This window comes from Hemiscyllium ocellatum, chromosome 9, assembly GCF_020745735.1.
Source record: "Hemiscyllium ocellatum isolate sHemOce1 chromosome 9, sHemOce1.pat.X.cur, whole genome shotgun sequence".
Taxonomy (NCBI): Eukaryota; Metazoa; Chordata; class Chondrichthyes; order Orectolobiformes; family Hemiscylliidae; genus Hemiscyllium; species Hemiscyllium ocellatum.
The window spans coordinates 111,431,590-111,451,809 of NC_083409.1; the positions used below are offsets into that span (position 1 = coordinate 111,431,590).

Below are 20,220 nucleotides of genomic sequence, written 5' to 3' on the forward strand. Positions count from 1 at the left end.
TTTAGGTTGATTGGAGGACATTTCTGTGTCAACTACTGCTTACAGGTAGACAGGGTGGTTAAGAAGGTCTTTAGCATGCTTACTGTACTATTGGTCACTATGGAGCAACCTTTCAAACTATAGATCTGTGAGTCTGACATCAGTGGTGGGTAAGTAATTAGACAAGATTCTGAGTGATCGGATGTACATCCATTTGGAGAGGCAAGGACTGATTAGGGATAGACGACGTAACTTTGTGCATGGGAGATCACGTCTCATTAACGAAATTGAGTTGTTTGAAGATGTAACCAAAAGGATTGAAGAGGGCAGAGTGGTAGACGTTAGGAGAAAGTGAGGACTGCAGATGCTGGAGATCAGAGCTGAAAAATGTGTTGCTGGCAAAGTTGCAGCAGGTCAGGCAGCATCCAAGGAGCAGGAGAATCAACGTTTCAGGCATAAGCCCTTCCGTCGATTCTCCTGCTCCTTGGATGCTGCCTGACCTGCTACGCTTTTCCAGCAACACATTTTTCAGAGTGGTAGACGTTGTCGACATGGACTTTGGTGAAGCCTTTGACAAGGTTCCGCATGGTAGACAAGTTAGTAAAGTTAGATCACATGGGATTCAGCGAGAACTTCCCAATTAGATACAAAATTGGCTTGATGTTAAGAGACAGAGGGTGGTGGGGCAGGATTGTTTTTCAGACTGGAGGCCTGTGACAGGTAGTCAGGAATTGGTCCTGACTCCACTTTGTTATTTATATAAATGATTTGGATGAGAATTTAGGAAGCATGGTTCATAAGTTTGCAGTTGACACCAAATTGGTGGAATAGTAAAAATTGAAAAAGATGATCTGAGATTACAAAGGGATCTTGATCAATTGAGTCAATGGGCTAAGAAGTGGTAGATTGAGTTTAATTTTGATAAATGAGAGATATTGTATTTGACAAGAAATTGACTTATACAGTTAATGTTAGCCCCCTGGGTAGTATTGTTGAAGAGAGAAACCTATTGGTTCAAGTACATAGTTATTTGAAATTTGCATCACAGTAGACAAGGAGGTGTTTAGGAGAAAGTGAAAACCGCAGATGCTGGAGATCAGAGCTGAAAATGTGGGCTCCTGAAGGGATTATGCCTGAAACGTCGATTCTCCTGCTCCTTGGATGCTACCTGACCTGCTGTGCTTTTCCAACAACACATTTTCAACTAAGGAGGTGTTTAGCCAATTTTGTATCCAATTGGCAAGTTCACCCTGAATCCCACTTTACTAACTTTACTGATTAGTCTACTTGAGTATAGGAGTTGGGATGTCATGTTAAAGCTTTGCAGGACATTGGTGAGGCCACCTTCGATGTACTGTGTGCAGTTCTGGTCATCGTGCTAAAGGAAAGATATTATCAAATTGAAGAGGGTTCAGAAAAGATTTGCCAGGTTGTTGCCAGACTGGAGGGTTTGTGTGATAAAAAAAAGGCTGGATAGGCTAAGACTTATTTCCTAGAGCGTAGGAGGTTGAGGGGTGATCTGTTAGAGATTTATAAAATCATGAGGGGCATAGATAAGGTGAATAGTAAAGGTCTTTCCCCTAGGATGGGGATTACAAAACTAGCGGGCATATTTATATGGTGAAAGGCGAAAGATGTCAAAGGGATTTGAGAAGCAAGTTTTTCACACATTGAGTAGTTCATATGAGAAATGAATTGCCAGAGGAAGTGGTAGATTTAGGTACAATTACATTATTTATCAGATATCTGGATAGGTACATGACTATGAAAGGTTTGGAGGGAAATGGGCCATACATAGGACAGTGGAGCTAGCCAGATCGGATATATCCAAAGTTACTACAGGAAGTGAGAGAAGAGATTGCTGCACCTTTGATGATAATCTTTGCTCTTCACTGTCCACTGGAGTAGTGCCAGATGATTAGAAGGGGCAAATGTTATTCTCTTGTTCAAGAAAGTGAATAGGGATAATCCTGGGAGTTACAGGCAAGTCAGTCTCACATCTGCGGTGAGTAAAGAAGCGAGAGGATTCTGAGAGACAGGGATTCTGATTACTTGGAAAACCATAGGTTGATTAGAAATAGTCAGCATAGCTTTGTGAGGGGCAGGTCATGCCTCAGAAACCTTACTGAATTCTTTGAGGATGTGACAAGACACATTGATGAAGGTAGAGGAGTGGATGTGGGGTACAGGGAAATCTGGCTGTCTGGATACAGGTTTGGCTGGCCCACAGAAGACAGAGGGTGGTGGTAGATGGAAAATATCCAACCTAGAGTTCAGTGACCAGCAGTTTTCCGCAGGGATTGGTTCTAGGACTTCTGCTTTTTGTGATTTTTATAAGTGACTTGAATGAGGAGGTGTCAGTGTGGTTTGCCAATGGCACAAAGGTTGGTGGAGTGGTGGATAGTGTGAAGGGATGTTGTAAGTTGCAATAGGACATTGACAGAATGCAGAGCTGGGCTGAGAAGAGGCAGGTGTAGTTCAACCTGGAAAAGTGTGAAGTGATTCACTTTGGAAGGTCAGATTTGAATGGAGAATACAGGGTTAAAGGCAGGATTCTTGGCAGTGTGGAGAAACAGAGGGATCTTGGGGTCCATGTCCATAGATCCCTCAAAGTTGTTCGGGTTGTCAAGAAGGCATTTGGTGTGTTGGCTTTCACTAGCAGGGGGATTGAGTTTAAGAGTCGCAAGGTTATGCTGCAGCTCTATACAGCTCTGGTTAGACCATACTAGGAATATTGTGTTCAATTCTGATCGCCTCATTATAGGAAGTATGTGGAAGCTTTAGAGAGGGTGCAGAGGAGATTTACCAGGATGCTGCCTGGACTGGAGGGCATGTCTTGTGAAGAAAGGTTGAAGGAGCTAGTGCTTTTCTCATTGGAGTGAAGAAGGATGAGAGGTGACTGGATAGAGGTGTTGATGATGATGAGAGACATAGATAGAGTGGATAGCCAGAGACTTTTCCTACAGTGGAAATGGCTATCACGGGGGCATAATTTTAAGGTGATTGGAAGAAGGTTTAGGGGAGATGTCAGAGGTAGGTTCTTTACTCATGGGTGTGTGGAATGCACTGTCAGCAGTGATAGTACAACCAGATACATTAGGGACATTTAAACAATTGTTGGATAGGCACATGGATGAGAGTAAAATGAAGTTAGTATGATCTTAGAGTAGAATACAATGCTCAGGACAACATAAAGGGCAAAAGGGCCTGTACTGCGCTGTACTATTTTACATTCTATGCTCAGTTTGGGATTTATGTTTAGTTTGGGATTATGGTCGGTTTGGTTGAGTTAGATTGAAAAGTCTGTTTGCGTGTTGTATGACTCTTTAACTCTACAAGTTTGAATTGTTGATGCCATGGCCTTTCAGGGTAGGATCTACAGGATCTCCTTTGTCTTAAGCGGTGGAGGAAGACCACTTTGTAATCTAATGAGAAGAGGTTCTTCTTTATTGTATGTTCACAAGTTACATTGATATGTACACACTAATATAGCGAATACGTGGAGGACTTGGATGGTCAGTCTTACTCCTTTAAGATCCTAAACTCTATTCCAAATTCCCCTACATATGGTTAGCAGTGTGGGTGGTGCTTAAAGCATTCCTTATATTAAACCTTTCAGACCCTTATACAGTGACAGAGCAGACAGAGGGGGGAGTGGTGTTGCTGCTGGATGGGGAGCAGGCCATGAAGAGATTTTGAAATATAAATTTGAGCGTTTGAGGAATTGAGGTGCAATGCAGATCAGGAAAGACAGGACTGATGGGTGAGTTGGATATGTTGCCATGATGTGGAGGTGCTGGTGTTGGACTGGGATGGGCAAAGTAGAAAGTCAGATGACACAAGGTGATAGTCCAACAAGTTTATTTGAAGTCACAAGCTTTCAGAGCGCTGCCCCTTCATCAGGTGAAGTGTTACATTGCAGCGTGAACAGTGGATCATTTTTAGATGGGCCACAGTCTGTCAGCGATGACAGGAATGAATTTGAAGTCGGTAGGTTTGTTGGATCTGGGGATTCACAGGGCAGGGATTCTTTAGGCTCTGAGCTGAGGGTGTCAGGTATGGTGTGAATGTTACTGAACTTAAACTCCAGGGGATCTGCCTTGTACTATGGGGACATGGGCTTAAATGGCACCAGGATGGTGGGTGGAAAATAAATTCCACCAATTAAATCTGGTAGAGAAAGCTATTCTTGCTAACAATGACCATGACAATTTTTATAGAGTCATAGAAATTTACAGCATGGAAACAGACCTTTTTGGTCCAATTCATCCATGCTGACCAGATATCCTGAATTAATCTAGTCCCATTTGTTAGTATCTGGCCCATATCCCTCTAAACCCTTCCTATTCATATACTATCCCGATGTCTTTTAAATGCTGTAATTGTACCGGCCTTCACCACTTCCTATGGCAGCTCATTCCATACACGCACCACCCTCTGTATGAAATGGTTGCCCTTTATGTCCATTTTAATATCTTTCCCCTCTCACTCTAAACCTATGCCCTCTAATTCTGGACTTCTCTACCCAGGGAAAAGACCACGATCTCAGTGAGCTGGAAGGCATCTGCCACTTTCATCTCTGAATTGGAATCATTTTGACACATACATCTCCATTGTGTTCACTCCTGTCTCTCTGCTCAAATACCTTGATTACCTCAAGATCAACAAGTCCAATGCTCCAGCAACCTCCTGCCTCGAATCCTCCATATAGTTAAGGTCATCTTAACCCCTCCTGGCTGATCCTGATTGGCATGAAGTTGCATTTCCCATCACCCCTTAGCTTGCTGGTTAACTGTTGTATGAATCTAACTATTGCTAATATGTGAAAGAATCCCTCTGTATGCCTTTAATAAGGCTGGTCTACAGTTTCTGTTTAATGGTAACCCCCAGAATGTTAATACAGGATTCAGCAATGTTGTTGAATGAGGAGATGGTTTCTCTCATGTTGGAGACGGTCATTGTCTGATGTTTGAAGGTGCCACTTATCAGCCCAAGGCTGACTGTTGTGTAGGTCTTATGTCTTGTCAGCACAGACGGCTTCTGTACCTGAAGAATGGTAAGCAGTTCTCAATACTTTTCGACTATGAGTAGGTGTTCCCATGTTTGACCCAATGAGACAAGAAAGATGATGGAGCAATGAGGAGCTCCACAGCCTTGTCTTGGGGCTAAGATGTTCAGTCAATGTGTTGTGCCTTCAAGACTGTCGTAACGGTGGAGAGAGAAGTTAGGTGTTAAAGAGGCAATTCCAATGTTTAGAGCTAGGCAATTCAAGGCAAAGTTACCAGTGGTGGAGCAGGGAAACCTGAAGATGTGTGAGAGACCAGAGTTTGGGGGTTGCAGTGATCTCAAAGGCTGTGAGATTGCAGGATGTTACAGAAATCAGTTTGGGTGAGAATATTAAAGTAGCTGACTATATATTATATGAGGTTTAAAATTAAGGAGTTGTCAGATTGCAAGCCAATGTAAACAAGCGAGATAATGGATTTATACAACAGTTAACCAGTAAGCTCATGGGTCTTGGGAAATGCAACTTCATGCCCATCAGGATCAGCCAGGAGGGGTTAAGATGACCTTAACTATATGGAGGATTCAAGGCAGGAGATTGCTGGAGCATTGGACTTGTCAATCTTGAGGTAATCAAGGCATTTGAGCAGAGAGATAGGAGTAAACACAATGGAGATGCATGTGTCAAAATGATTCCAATTCAGAGATGAAAGTGGTAGATGCCTTCCAGCTCACTGAGATCATGAAGTTATTTTTGATGTCCTTCTTTACCTGAATCCCCAGTTCAAGGGGATGTCATCGTTGAACAGAACATCCGCCAGGCTCCCTTTTGGACAGTATTCAGTAACTATGGCAGCATTGGGCACCTCGACAGATCCTCCAATAAATTTGCACAGATTTGGATGATCAAGTTCCCTGGAATGAACAGAAATGCAAATGAAGAATAAAATCTCCTGAAACACCTTCAACTAACATTAAATAAAGAACAGGGGCATCCAAACACCACAAACATTGGTTTCATTTCATCTTTATTGTACGTCATTCTGGGTACATGTCAATATTTTGGGAACGAAGATACTTCACTGAAAATCAGTGATGTCAATGGTGATCCATCTTACATCACATTTTCAGTCATCTCACTCATAATATTTTCACAGATGACAGATTCACATAACCATTGATTATTTATCGTATAAACTGAGCATCAATATGTTGTGTATATATCAATATAAGTTGTATGTTATGGATTATTAATCTATTGCCCTAACTTCATTCTTAAAATGCCCTTTTGTTGCAGAATCTCGATCTTCTGATCTAAGGTAAAAGTCTCCCGCTAACTCATCTCATTGAATGGCAGAGCAGATTTGATGGGCTCAATTTGTGGGTGGCACAGTGGTTAGCACTGCTGCCTCACATCGCCAGAGATCCGGATTCAATTCCTGCCTCAGGTGACTGACTGTGTGGAGTTTGCACATTCTCCCCGTGTCGGCGTGGGTTTCCTCCGGGTGCTCCCGTTTCCTTCCACAGTCACAAAGATGCACAGATCAGGTGAATCGGTCATGCTAAATTGCACGTAGTGTTAGGTGAAGGGGTAAGTGTAGGGGTATGGGTGGGTTGCGCTTCGGCGGGTCGGACTGGACTTGTTGGGCCAAAGGGCCTGTTTCCACACTGTAGGTAATCTAATCTAAAACCTACTTCTGCACCAAAGTCTTGGAATTCTGTGGTTGTCAAAGAATAATACAGCACAGGAACAGGCCCTTCGGCCCTCCAAGTATACACCAATACATTTTTCCCTTCCATACTAAAACTGTCTTCCCTTACAGGATCCGTATCCCTCTATTCCCTTCCTAATCATGTATTCATTCAGGTGCTTCTTAAACGCTGCTATTATGTCTGCTAACACCACCTCATCTGGCAGCATGTTCCAAGTACTCACCACCCTTTGAATGAGACATTTGTCTTGCAATCTCTTTTCAACATCCCGCCTCCATACCTTGAACCTGTGCCCTCAAGCAATTGACCCCTCTACCCTGGGAAAAAGCCTCATATATCCCACTGTATCCATTCCATTCACCATCTTCTAAACGCCTATGAGGTCGCCCCTCAGCCTCTTGTGTTCCAGTGAAAACAAACCCAGTCTATCCAACCTTTCTTCATCGCTAAACTCCCCCAGACCAGGCAACATCCTGGTAAACCTTTTCTGTACCCTCTCCAAAGCATCCACATCTTTCTGGTAGTTTGCTGACCAGAACTGTACACAATATTCCAAGTGTGGCCTAACTAGTATTCTATAAAGCTACAGCATAACTTGTTTATCCTTAAACTCAATGTCGCTTCCAATGAAGGTAAGCATGGCATCAGCCTTTTTTACTCTCTTATCTACCTACGCTGCCACCTTCAGCGATCTGTGGACCTGCACACTCAGATCCTTCTGCATATCAATAATCTTAAGGGTTCTGCCATTCACTATATGATTTCCACCTGTACTTGACCTTTCAAAATACATCACCTCACATTGCCCAGATTAAACTCCATCTGCACTTTTTCTGCCCATGCCTCCAACTGATCTATAGCCTGCTGTATCCTCTGACAATCCTTCCCACTATCTGTAACTTCACCAATCTTTGTATCATCCACAAACTTGCTAATTAGATCAGCTATGTTTTCCTTCAAATCATTTATGTAGATCACAAACAGCAGAAGTCCCAGCACTGATCCCTGTGGAACACCACTAGTCATAGCCCTCCATTCCAAAAAGAATCCTTCCACCGCTACCCTCTGTCTCCTATGACAAAGCCAGTCCTACCTCCTTGCTCATGTCTTGTTCTCATATTCTGCCTGTATCTTACATCAATGCTTATACCCCTATACTTCCATTGCTTTGTTTAATTTAAATAACATGGCCTTATTTTCTGCTGTTCTATATCCAAGCTATTTGCTAGTATACCATCTCTTGCCATTTTCCCAGCAGCATCCTAATGTTTGAGCAGTAAGGACCTATCAGGAGAGCTAGAGGATGTCTTGCTTCCTTTCTTCACTTGTTGGGTGTGGGGATCACTGCTGGGCCATCATATATTGCCCAACCCAAGTTGCCCTTGAGAAGGTGGTGGTGATCTGTCTTCTGGAACCACTGGGGTATACAACTGAGTGGCTTGCTACACAATTTCAGCAGGCAGTGAAGAGTCAACCCCATTGCTGTGCCTCTGGAGTAACGTGTCGGCCAGACTAGGGAAAGATGGCAATTTCCTTTCCTAGACATTAGTGAAGCAGATAAGCTTTTCATGACAGGAGCTGAAAATGTGTTGCTGGAAAAGCGCAGCAGGTCAGGCAGCATCCAAGGAACAGGAAATTCGACGTTTCGGGCAGGGGCTTATGCCCGAAACGTCGAATTTCCTGTTCCTTGGATGCTGCCTGACATGCTGAACTTTTCCAGCAACACATTTCCAGCTCTGATCTCCAGCATCTGCAGACCTCACTTTCTCCTCGAAGCTTTTCATGACAATCAACAATGATTTCATGGTCATCAGTACGGTCTTAATTCCAAATTTTTTTCTTTCTGAATTCAAATTCCACAACCTGCTTTGTGGGATTCAAATCCGGCTCCCCAGAACATGAGCTGAGTTTCTGGATTAATAGCCTAGCGATAATACAATCAGTTCTGCTATAGCTATAGTTTCTTTCCCACGCAATCCCATGTTAAAAGAAAATCATATAATAGCAGCACCATTTCCAGAGGAACCTCAATTATCCGAACACTTCGGCAGGGAGTATTTTGTTCAGATAATCGAATGTTTGGATAATCAAATGCTGGATGACAGTGTTTAGCCAAGTATCAGGTCCTTGCAATCTTGCTGGATGATCCAAAATTTGGATAATCGAATGCTGGATAATCAAGGTTCCTCTGTAAATGAATAGCACCACAATCATGTTATAACTGATACATGCTTTAAGAATTTGCATTTTAGAAACAGTGTCCCAAATTTGTCAATTGTGTTATAGCAAATTCCCATTGACAAAATACACATTATAGCACAATCACGAGGCCATCAGCTTTCCCATGCTGTGTGTCTTTAATTCCCTTTTCCTCTCCCTGAATTTAGCAGCAACCAAACACGTCCAAGTGTTGAAAGGTACTTTTTAAAATGCTCCTTAAATCATAACAATAAAAGAATAATTCTCGGTGTCACTCAGCAGGTTCACTCTCATATTGTGAGTAATCACTTGGTAATACAGAACTTGAGTATTTCTAAAATACTTTAGAATTCCATCTGACGGTAAACTTGGGCTTTGAAAGTGCAGGCTGATAGAGCATGGCCCATATTCTGTGATGGGCAGCAATTACTAAATAATTCAGAGTGTGTTAATATCAATGTTTTGGGTCCAGAGACCCTTCCTCGGAGCAGTTCTGAGGAAGGGTCACTGGACCCAAAATGTTAACTTTGATTTCTCTCCACAAATGCTGTCAGACCTGCTGAGCTTTTCCAGCAACTTCTGTTTTTGTTTATGATTTACAGCATCAACACTTCTTTCAGTTTGTATTTGTGTTAAATACCTACACTAACCAAAAAATGAAGATAATCATTAGAGTTTGTAATGTGACTTATTTATGTTTTGCTAGAAACATCTCACATTCAGACACAGGGACCTGGTCTCTGCAAACAAAACACATTTGCTTTAGCCTTGGTCCGTGAAAGAGCTTTCCTCCATAGCTTTCTCCATGTCAATCTCAGCCAATCTGAACTGCCATCCTTAACAGATCTGTTTTCTTTTCTGATATAAGTTTGACATTTGACATCCTTGCCTTTGAGCTGATTAGTGCAATAAACAAGGTTTTAACAACATATTTGTCTTTTTATCAATGTTAAAGTTCTCTCATTTTAAGTGATGATAGATGCCATAGAGTCATAGAGATGTACAGCTTGGAAAAAGACCCTTCGGTCCAACCCGTCCATGCCGACTAGATATCCCAACCCAATCTAGTCTCACCTGCCAGCACCCGCCCCATATCCCTCCAAACCCTTCCTATTCATATACCCGTCCAAATGCCTCTTAAATGTTGCAATTGTACCAGCCTCCACCACATCCTCTGGCAGCTCATTCCACACACGTACCACCCTCTGTGTGAAAAAGTTGCCCTGTATGTCTCTTTTATATCTTTCCCCTCTCACCCTAAACCTATGCCCTCTAGTTCTGGACTCTCCGAACCCAGGGAAAAGACTTTGTCTATTTATCCTATCCATGTCCCTCATAATTTTGTAAACCTCTATAATGTCACCCCTCAGCCTCCGACGCTCCAGGGAAAACAGCCCCAGCCTGTTCAGCCTCTCCCCGTAGCTCAAATCCTCCAACCTTGGCAACATCCTTGTAAATCTTTTCCGAAACCTTTCAAATTTTACAACATTTTTCCGATAGGAAGGAGACCAGAATTGTACGCAATATTCCAACAGTGGCCTAGTCAATGTCCTGTCCAGCCACAACATGACCTCCCAACTCCTGTACTCAAAACTCTGACCAATACTGTGCTCCTTGATATTTTAAATTGAATTACATAAAACATGTTTTCTGTTTGCCTTTGATATATCATTGCTCAGATACTTATACAGACCTCATTTGCTTTACTTCTTTCCTGACCGTTTTTGAGAGAGTGAATGTTTTCTTGGGAATCCTTTTAATAGCCACTGTTTGGCCATCACTACAAGAAAAAGGAAAAGGGATTAACAAGAGTAAACTGAAACCATGATGCACTGTATCATTCCTGGCTTTTTCAAAAATAATTTTGGTCAAACATACGTTGAAATCAAACAAAGAACAGTGAATGCTGGAGATCTGAAATAAACACAAAAATTACTGACTCTGATGAAGAATTACTGGACTCAAAACGTCTGATTTCTTTCCACAGATGATGCCAGACTTGCTGAGTTTCACCAGCAATTTCTGTTTTTGTTTCAAATATATATTGATTGTCTTTCAATTTTACTCTTATGGTCTGCCTTACTTTCCTGCAGGAAGCTATCAGACCTATTGTCAATGCTGCTCCCAGTGCACTCCTCAACACTGGTGACTATAAATATGTTGTACAAAATATTCAGGAAATCTAATGGTACATTGGCTTTTATATCTAGAAGATGGAATGTTTAGGGCAGCACAGTGGCTCAGTGGTCAGCACTGCTGCCTCACAGCACCAGGGACCCAGTATGATTCCAGCCTGGGGTGACTGTCTGTGTGGAATTTGCATATTCTCCCCGTGCCGTGTGGGTTTCCTTTGGGTGCTCTGTTTTCCTCCCACAGTCCAATGAAGTGCAGGTTATTGGATTAGCCACGGAAAATGTGGGATTACAGGGATAGAGTGGGGATTGTGGTGAGATGCTCTTTGGAGGATTGGTGCAGGCCTGGTGGGCCGAATGTCCTCTATCTGCATGTGAGTTACGGCTTATAAGGATGCAGAAGTCATGCTGCAGTTATACAAAATCCTGGTTAGACCCCACTTGGAACATTGTGAGCAGATCTGGGCACCACACCTTAGGAAAGGTAGATTGGTCTTGGAAGGTATACAACGTAGGTTTGCAAGAATAATACTGGGACTTCAGGGGTTAAGTTGTGAGGAGGGATTATACCTATTAGGCCTGTTTTCTCAAGAACTTAGAAGGTTAAAGGGTGATCTGATTGAAATCTTCAAGATATTCACAGGAATAGTCAGGGTAGATAAAGAGAAACTATTTCCACTGGTTGGGGATTCTAGAACTAGGGACATAGTCTGAGAATTCCAGACCATTGAGGAGAGATGTTAGGAAGCACTTCGATACACAAAGTGTGGTAGGTGTTCAGAACGTCTTCCACAAATAGCAGTGGTGCAGGATCCATGGTGGAGTACTGATACCATTGACCTACCAATCCAGAACAGAGCTAATGTTGTGTAGACCTGGGTTCCAATCCCATGATAGGAAATGGTGAAAATCATATTTTGATTGCACCCTCTTCCTCCCACCTTTCTCCTTTTGGCATGGACTTGCTCTCAATAGAGCCTATCTATTCTCCACTGTTCTCATTCATCATTAACACCTATTTTGTGCCTCAATCACTCCTTTGCCACCATGAACACTCCCTTTATCGTTTGCTCTGGACACCCTCAACTTGTTCCACTAGCTTCTCCTTCCCTTTGTCAACAACATTTTTTTAAAAATCACTTGATTTTCCAACCCCCTTCAGTTCTGAAGAATAGGCTTTGGATTGAAGTGTTACCGTATCCCACCCACCTCAGCGCCAGATCAATGGAATTTCTCCAACCCTTCCCAATGCAATATTATTGTGCTTCTATCGATCTGAGATGCCTTGGGTAGATTCACTGCTCCCAATCCTTTCTATTGATATTAGTCTGATGCCAAGCAGGGAAGGAAGCCCACACACAATCTTTGGCAGAAGATGGGCTCAGTCTTAATAGACAGAATAGGGTTATTATACTTAGGAGCTAGTTACATTAAGTCTGAGTTACATGAATGTTCATGTAATAACCCAAGTTAGATTTAAGGAAAATTCACAATACCACCGACTATTCAACATTCTTATACAGAGTCAGAAATCACACAGCACTAGGTTTAATTGAAATCACAAGCTGCTCCTTCATCAGGTGAAGAGGAGGGAAGCATACCAAGTACAGATAGAGGTCATTCACACTAAATGCACTTCCCTCCACGTTATCTGATAAAGTAGCAGCGCTCCGAAAGCTTGTGATTTCAAATAAACCTGTTGGACTATAACCTGGCGTCGTGTGACTTCTGACTTTGTGCATCCCAGTCTAACACCAGCACCTCCACATCATTCTTATACAGAACAGCTGAAAAACAATTCATTGGCTTCCCCTTGCAAACAGTCTTTTATATCCTGATGGGTGGAGCTTGTCTCTCGATGTTAGTTAACCCTCTTAGGTACTAGCTGCTTTATATAATAGGAAAGTGAAATGGAAAGGATGAGCAAGTCCCTCTCACAAATTTGCTATGCCTGTTCTTTACCTGGAGCTGGTGTAGCTTAGATTAGATTCCCTACAGTGTGGAAACAGGCCCTTTGGCCCAACAAGTCCACACTGACCCTCTGAAAAGTAACCACGCAGATACATTTCCCTTTGACTAACACACCCAACACTATGGTCAATTTAGCATGGCCAATTTACCTGGCCTGCACATCTTTTGACTGTGGGAGGAAACCAGAGCACCTGGAGGAAACCCACGCAGACACGGGGAGAATGTGCAAACTCCACACAGTCAGTCGCTCAAGGCTGGAATCAAACCTGGGTCCTTGATGCTGTGAGGCAGCAGAGCAAACCACTGAACCATCGTGCCACCCCAAGCCCTCTCAGGTACTAGCTGCTTATATGCAGTCACTTTCCTACTTGGGTGAAGGCACCAGTAATCTAGGGGCATCCAAGGCAGAGGGAAACCTGGCATGTTTCTAACCTATTGTCATTGGGAACTCCAAGGCGCAACTTTATATAAGTCAATGACTTTCTGATTCTGTAATAACCAATTGGAACCAGTATTGATCATAGACAACAGCAGAATTGTGAGCAGCAAACATTTTTTTGCAGATGTTGTATCAACATGTGATATTTTGGTTGAGGCCCTGTGTCACATTTACTTTGACACAGTTTTATTACCAATGTTTGGGCGCTGGCTTTAATTAAACCAGAAAACAAATTAAATAAGAGCCATAAAACAGAGTAACAAGAATCGAGGCTGAGGAGTGATCTTATAGAGGATTATAACATCACAGAGTCATAGCGCCATAGAAATGTACAGCATTGAAACAGATCCTTTGATCCAATCCGTCCATGCCGACCAGATATCCCAACCCAATCTAGTCCCACCTGCCAGCACCCGGCCCATATCCCTCCAAACCCTTCCTATTCATACACCCATCCAGATGCCTTTTAAATGTTGGAATTGTACCAGCCTCCACTACTTCCTCTGGCAGTTCATTCCATACCCCTACCACCCTCTGAGGAGTATTGATAGGGTAAATAGCCAAGATCTTTTCTCTTGGGTAGGGGAGTTCAAAACTAGAGAGGACATCTTTAATGCGAGAGGAGAGAGATTTAAAAGAGACATTTTTACACAAAGGGTGGCTCATGTGTAGAATGAACTGCCAGAGAATGTGGTAAATGCGGGTACAAATAAAACATTTAAAACACATTTGGAGAGGTACATGAGTGGGAAAGGTTGAGATGCAGGCAAGTGGGACTATTTCAGTTTGGGAAAGTTGGTTGGCGTGGACCAAAGGGTCTGTTACCGTGCTGTATGACTCTATGACTCTATGAATAGCCCGTTCACCCCATCCAATAGTCAACAAGATCAAGCCTGATTCCACCTTCCCAGAGTATCCACATATCCCGTGACTACAAGTATGTGACTGGACTGTAAACTTACTAAATCCCCTTCTGTATAAATCGTTGTTTATGTGATGGGCTAGTAATGCACGTGTTCGTGGTAACATCTGTCATGAGACTTGTGGCTGAGTTGCCATTGGCTTGTTGGACAGTGATGACGCTGCCAGCAGCTGCCATGATACCTCTCCCTACAAAGACAAAACAGGAACTGGAAATGAGACTCAAAGAGAGCCAACAGAACATTTCTGTGAGCACTCTGAACATATGCACTTACCTAGTTTAATTTCATTCAGATTGATGATCCAGCTCTCATCCCAGAGCATCTTCTGCTTTTGGTATTGGAGCCACTAGAAAGAAGTACACATGAGATATAAACCAGATTGGACGACAAAGAATAATGATGCTGTGTTAAAAATCACACAACACCAGGTTATAGTCCAACAGGTTTATTTGGAAGCTCTAGCTTTTGGTGCGCTGCTCCTTGAAGGAGCATCGCTCCGAAAGCTAGTGCTTCCAAATAAACCTCTTGGACTATAACCTGGTGTTGTGTGATTTTTAACTTTGTACATCCCAGTCCAACACCGGCACCTCCAAACCAACTGATGCTGTGAGTTATCATCTCAGCAGATCAGGTGTATTGCATAGACAACACAATACAGCACAGGAACAGGCCCTTTGGCCCACCAAGCCTGCCCACTATTCCTTACTTAGACCCACTTCTTAATGCCCGTCCATAGTTTCTGTCCTTCCGTTCACCTCCTGTTTAGTATACTTTCTTTAGATCCAAATCCCTCCATGACTTTGATCCCCTCTCAATATCTATAAAATCTCTAGTTACACGAACCCACCTGCATCCTCCATTCCAAGCTCCTCCTGGACTCTGTTCTCAGCCAGGACTATTTGCACATCCATAGCTAATATTCAGCTGGTCACAATAACCTGGTGAGTGGCTACTGCTTTGCGTTTGTACAATGAAAGAGAAAACATCTCCTGTCTCTCTATCTCTCTCCCTGCCTTGAATGGAGACATAAAGGAAAATCCTGAGCAATAGTTACTCCCTCTCTCTGCAAATTCCCATCCTGAAAGGAAAGATTAGGAAACCCGACCTCAGAGGTAGGGTGACAGTGTGAATCCTCAACTGGTGAAGGAAAGATGGATAATTGGTGCATCCACAACTTTGTATCTTAGTAATGAAGAGGTGCACTGTTGTGCCTCTTGAACCTGTTTCATTATTCAATGTGATCATGGCTGACCCAACATTCCTTACATTCACTTTCCTGCCTTTTCTCCATAACCCTTGATTCTCTGACTGATCAAGAATCTATCTCAGCCTTAAATATACACAAGGACTCTGCCCCCACAGCTCTCTATGGCAAGATGTTCCAGAGACACTCAACTCTCCAGGAGAAGGAATTCCTCCTTAACTCAATCTTAAATTGGTGCCCCTTTATTCTGAGTCTGTTCCCTCTGGTCCTAGACTCTCCCAGGGAGGGGAAACATCCTCTCAGCATTGACCCTGTCAAGCCCCTAATGTTTCAGCGAGATCACCTCCCACTCTGCTAGACTCCAGTGAGTAGAGTCCCAACCTGTTTAGCTTTTGCTCATAAGACAATCCCTCCATCCCAGGGATCATCCTAGTGAACCTTCTCTGATCTGCCTCCAAGGAAATTATATCTTTCCTTAAATAAGGGGAGCAAATCTGCTCATAGTACTCCTGATATGATCTCACCAGTACCTTGTACAGTTGCAGTAAGACATCCCTACTCTTATACTTTAACCCCCTTGAAATAAGGGCCAACATTCCATTAGCCTTCCCAATTACCTGCTGTCCCTGTGTGCTGGCTTTCTGCGCACAAGTTCCCCCAAGTCCCTTTAGTTGCAGCTTTCTGCAGTTTCTCTCCATTTAAATAAAATTCTGATCTTTATTTCTTTGTTTTAAAATGAACAATCACAATGCAATTAAAGAGATAAACTGAAGTAGAGGAGCAGGAATATCGTTACCTACCACCAGGGTGAGTATAAAGCCGCTACCGAACACGGCAATAGGAAGTCCGATGGAAACTTTGATGCCAATCGCCATGGGGCAGACTCCACAGTCTGCAGGACAGGTGTCACATCGCTCACCCCCATCGCAAACACCATCGTCACAAACTAATACACACAGGGTTAAAGTCAAGATAGCTCATTGCATTGAAGGCAATTTGGAAAAATTCAGTTTCTGTCCAATTATTTTATTAGATAGCAGTGTCGTAACAATGAGAAGGAACAATGAGAAAAAATAAAGTATTCATTTTATAGACATACCACATACAAAATTTCTAAGTTGTTAATAGGTCTCCTGTGGCACTGCTCAGAGTAATCATGGGCACAGGAAGGAACTATGTTGTTTATTGAAAGTGAAAGCTGTGAACAGAGTCATAGAGGTCCACTGCACAGAATAAAGCCCTTCGGCCCATTGAGTCTATGTTGGTCAATAACAGCCAGTTAATTATTCTAATCCCATTTTCCAGCACTTTACCCACAGCCCTACATGCTTTCTACGACTTTTTTTGGTAAAAGTCTGATCTTTTCTGTTTTGTTTTGTGGGCTTGTGAAGAAGGTGTGGTTCTCATTCCAAAAAGTGCTTTCTTATTGAGAGAAAACTGGGGCTGGGAGTCAGTTAGCTCAGTTCACTGAAAGCAGAGTGTTGCCAACAGTGTGAGGTTAAATCTGAGCTTATGACAAAGGTCCCACCTCCTCAACTTCACCCCTCGCCTGAGACATGGTGACCTTCAGGTTAAAGCACCACCATCCATCTCTCTCTCTCTCTCTCAGACATGGGCTATGGGGACATTGCTTTTACCAATATTTTCATGATCTATATCTCTTGGAAACATGAGAAAATACAGCCCATTAGGTTTAATGTTATAAATAGAGCCACCTAAAGCAATACCTTGTCCACTTATTACAGTTGTCTTTGCTTCCAAGGCAGCATGCATATGTCCAACTTTAACATGGGCAATGAGGGAAGTCACTCCTACATGGATCAAGACCACCTAAGAGTAAAGCAAGAATGACAGGTATATAAATCAAGCATAGAGAATTCTGAAGGGGTTTAGCAAGCAAGATGCAATGGTTATTTGATGTGAGTGATTGTTTCTTCTGCCTGGGGAATCCAGAACAATCCAGGAGAAGAGGTTGAACCATAAGGAATACAGCAAGGAGAAATCTCTTCACCCCATAAGTTGCGAATCTGACTCCAGAGTGTTTTGAGTGACATCCCAGTGGTCTTTTTGCTAACCTATTAATTCAGAAATCCAGGTAATGTTCTGAGGACCTGGGTATGGATCCCATCATGGCAGATAACAGTTTTCACACTCAATATACATCCAGAATTAAGAGTCTAATTATGATCATGACAATACAATCAATTTTTGCAAAACCCATCTGGTGTCCTTTGGGGAAGAAGGTCTGCCATTCTTATCCTGTCTGGCCGGCATGTAACTCCAGACCCACCACAATGTAGTTGACTCTTAATTGCATTCAGGTGGCCCAGCATTTAGATTAGATTACTTACAGTACGGAAACAGGCCCTTTAGCCCAACAAGTTCACCCTGGCCCTCGGAAAAGCAACCCACCCAGACCCATCCCCCTACATTTACCCCTTCACCTAACACTACGGGCAATTTTACATGACCAATTCACCTAACCTGCACATCTTTGGACTGTGGGAGTAAACCAAAGCACACGGAGGGAACCCACGCAGACACGGGGAGAACGTGCAAACTCCACACAGTCAGTTGCCCGAGGCAAGTGAACCCGGGTCTCTGGCGCTATGAGGCAGCAGTGCTAACCACTGTGCCACTGTGCTGCCCATGAAGATTACTGGAAGCTTTGGTTTTCTGGTGTAAAGTTTCATATCTCACTGAATTATATACTTTTCTAACATTACTACTGATTCTACGAATGTGCCTCTCCTAAAACAATCAAAGCCGTCTATGTTGGAATAAAATAAGCTCTGGGTAATATCCAGACTGAGTTGATGAGTTGTTAGTAATATTTGTTCCATACAAATTCCAGCAATGACCATTTCTAACAAGAAACAATCCAACCACCACTCTTGATATTCAATGGTATTACCATCACCGTATCACCAACTAGCAACTTCCCAGGGGTTATCATTGACTAGAAATGCCACTGGATTCACCATATAAATAAAATGCCTACAAGAACAGGTCAGAGGCTAGTAATACTACGGCAAGTAACTCATCTCCTGACTCTCCAAAGCTTGTCCATCTTTTACAAGGTACAACACAGTAGAGTAATGGAATACTCCCCACTTGCTAATATGAGTGCAGCTCCAACAATACTCACAAAGCTCAACACCATTAGGTAAAGCAGCCCACTTAATTGGCACCACATCGACAAGCATTCACTTCCTCCATCCCCAATGGTCAGTTGCGGCAGTGCGCACTATCTATGAGATGCCCTGCAGAAATTCACCAAAGATCCTCAAACAGCACCTTCCAAACCCATGACCACTTCCATCTGGAAGGACAAGGGCAGAAGATACATGGAGAGCCACCAACAGCAAACTCCCCTCCAAGACACTCACCATCCTGACTTGGAAATATATTGTGGTCCCTTCAGTGTCACTGGTCAAAATCCTGGAATTCCCTCCTTAACGGTGGTGTGGGTCAACCCACAGCACATGGACTGCAGTGGATCAAGAAGACAGCTCACCACCACCTTCTGAGGGGGCAATTAGGAATGGGCACTAAATACTGAGCAGCCAGTGATGTTTATGTGCCACAAAAGAACAAAGAAAATCTTATTTAACCTTGAGGCATGAATCATTTGAGCTAGCTCTGTTTGGTCAGACGTTCATTTGATTCTCAAATGGATTGCTCTAATCTGAACTCAGTCATAGCAGGAGGGAAGACAGTGGAGATAGCTTAAGAACATCCTCAATGTTTCGTTGCAAGGATTGACCATTTCTGTGGACTTGGCTTGAGACTGTCCGAAATGGAGAACATTGACTTGGGAAGGTGCCGAATACATCAAGGAATCTTCATCAGGAACATACAGAGGTGAAATTGAAGGGAGTGCACAAGCTAACCACCAACCTATCCACCTGATCCTTGCCACATTGATGGAATATTGCACAGAGCATACATTGGACTTACCACCCATCAAACCAGAGTGGAAACCCATCATTTTCAATCCTGAAGGTTTGTTCTATAATCCCAACTCATGTTATTCATAGACAAGTCAGATCTGGCTTGATAGATTATAATTTGTTCTTATAATATTTCATGTGTTTTTTTAATAGAAACATAAATGTACACAGGGCTGCAGATTTGGCTTTAACAATGAAACAGAAATTTATTACACAAAAGACAAAGAAAAATAAAATCAAGTAAGTCAAGCGATCTACATATAAACTAGCTTAAAACATTTCAAACACCCAGAAAGCAAAACACCATCTACTCAAACATTACTATCTACAAGAGGGGCGGCACGGTGGCTCAGCGGTTAGCACTACTACCTCACAGCACTAGGGACCTGGGTTCAATTCCATCCTTGGGCAACTGACTGTGTGGAGTTTGCACATTCTCCCTGTGTCTGTGTGGCTTTCTTCTGGGTGCTCTGGTTTCCTCCCACAGTCCGACAATATGTAGGTTAGATGAATTGGCCATGCTAAATTGCCCATAGAGTTAGGTGGATTAGTCAGGGGTAAATGTAGGGGGGTGGGTTGCTCTTTGGAGGGCTAGTGTAGACTTGTTGGGCTGTAGGGTCTGTCTCCATGCTGAAGGTAATCTAATCTAAATTATAATTAATCAAAATCCAGAGGATATTAACTCTTTCTTTATGGTTCCAGT

At 42.8% G+C, this 20,220-nt stretch overlaps 1 protein-coding gene across 1 annotated transcript in view; it reads right to left on the reverse strand.

Moving 5' to 3' along the window:
* Positions 1-20,220, reverse strand: part of LOC132818565 (atrial natriuretic peptide receptor 2-like) — a 72,737-nt gene that overhangs the window by 31,936 nt on the left and 20,581 nt on the right. The window contains exons 6-11 of the mRNA XM_060829622.1: positions 17,292-17,394; positions 16,365-16,510; positions 14,634-14,706; positions 14,400-14,547; positions 10,589-10,675; positions 5,755-5,898 (exon numbers count right to left, since the gene is read on the reverse strand). Coding sequence (XP_060685605.1) covers positions 5,755-5,898; positions 10,589-10,675; positions 14,400-14,547; positions 14,634-14,706; positions 16,365-16,510; positions 17,292-17,394 — 701 coding nt within the window. The remainder of the gene's footprint in view (positions 1-5,754; positions 5,899-10,588; positions 10,676-14,399; positions 14,548-14,633; positions 14,707-16,364; positions 16,511-17,291; positions 17,395-20,220) is intronic.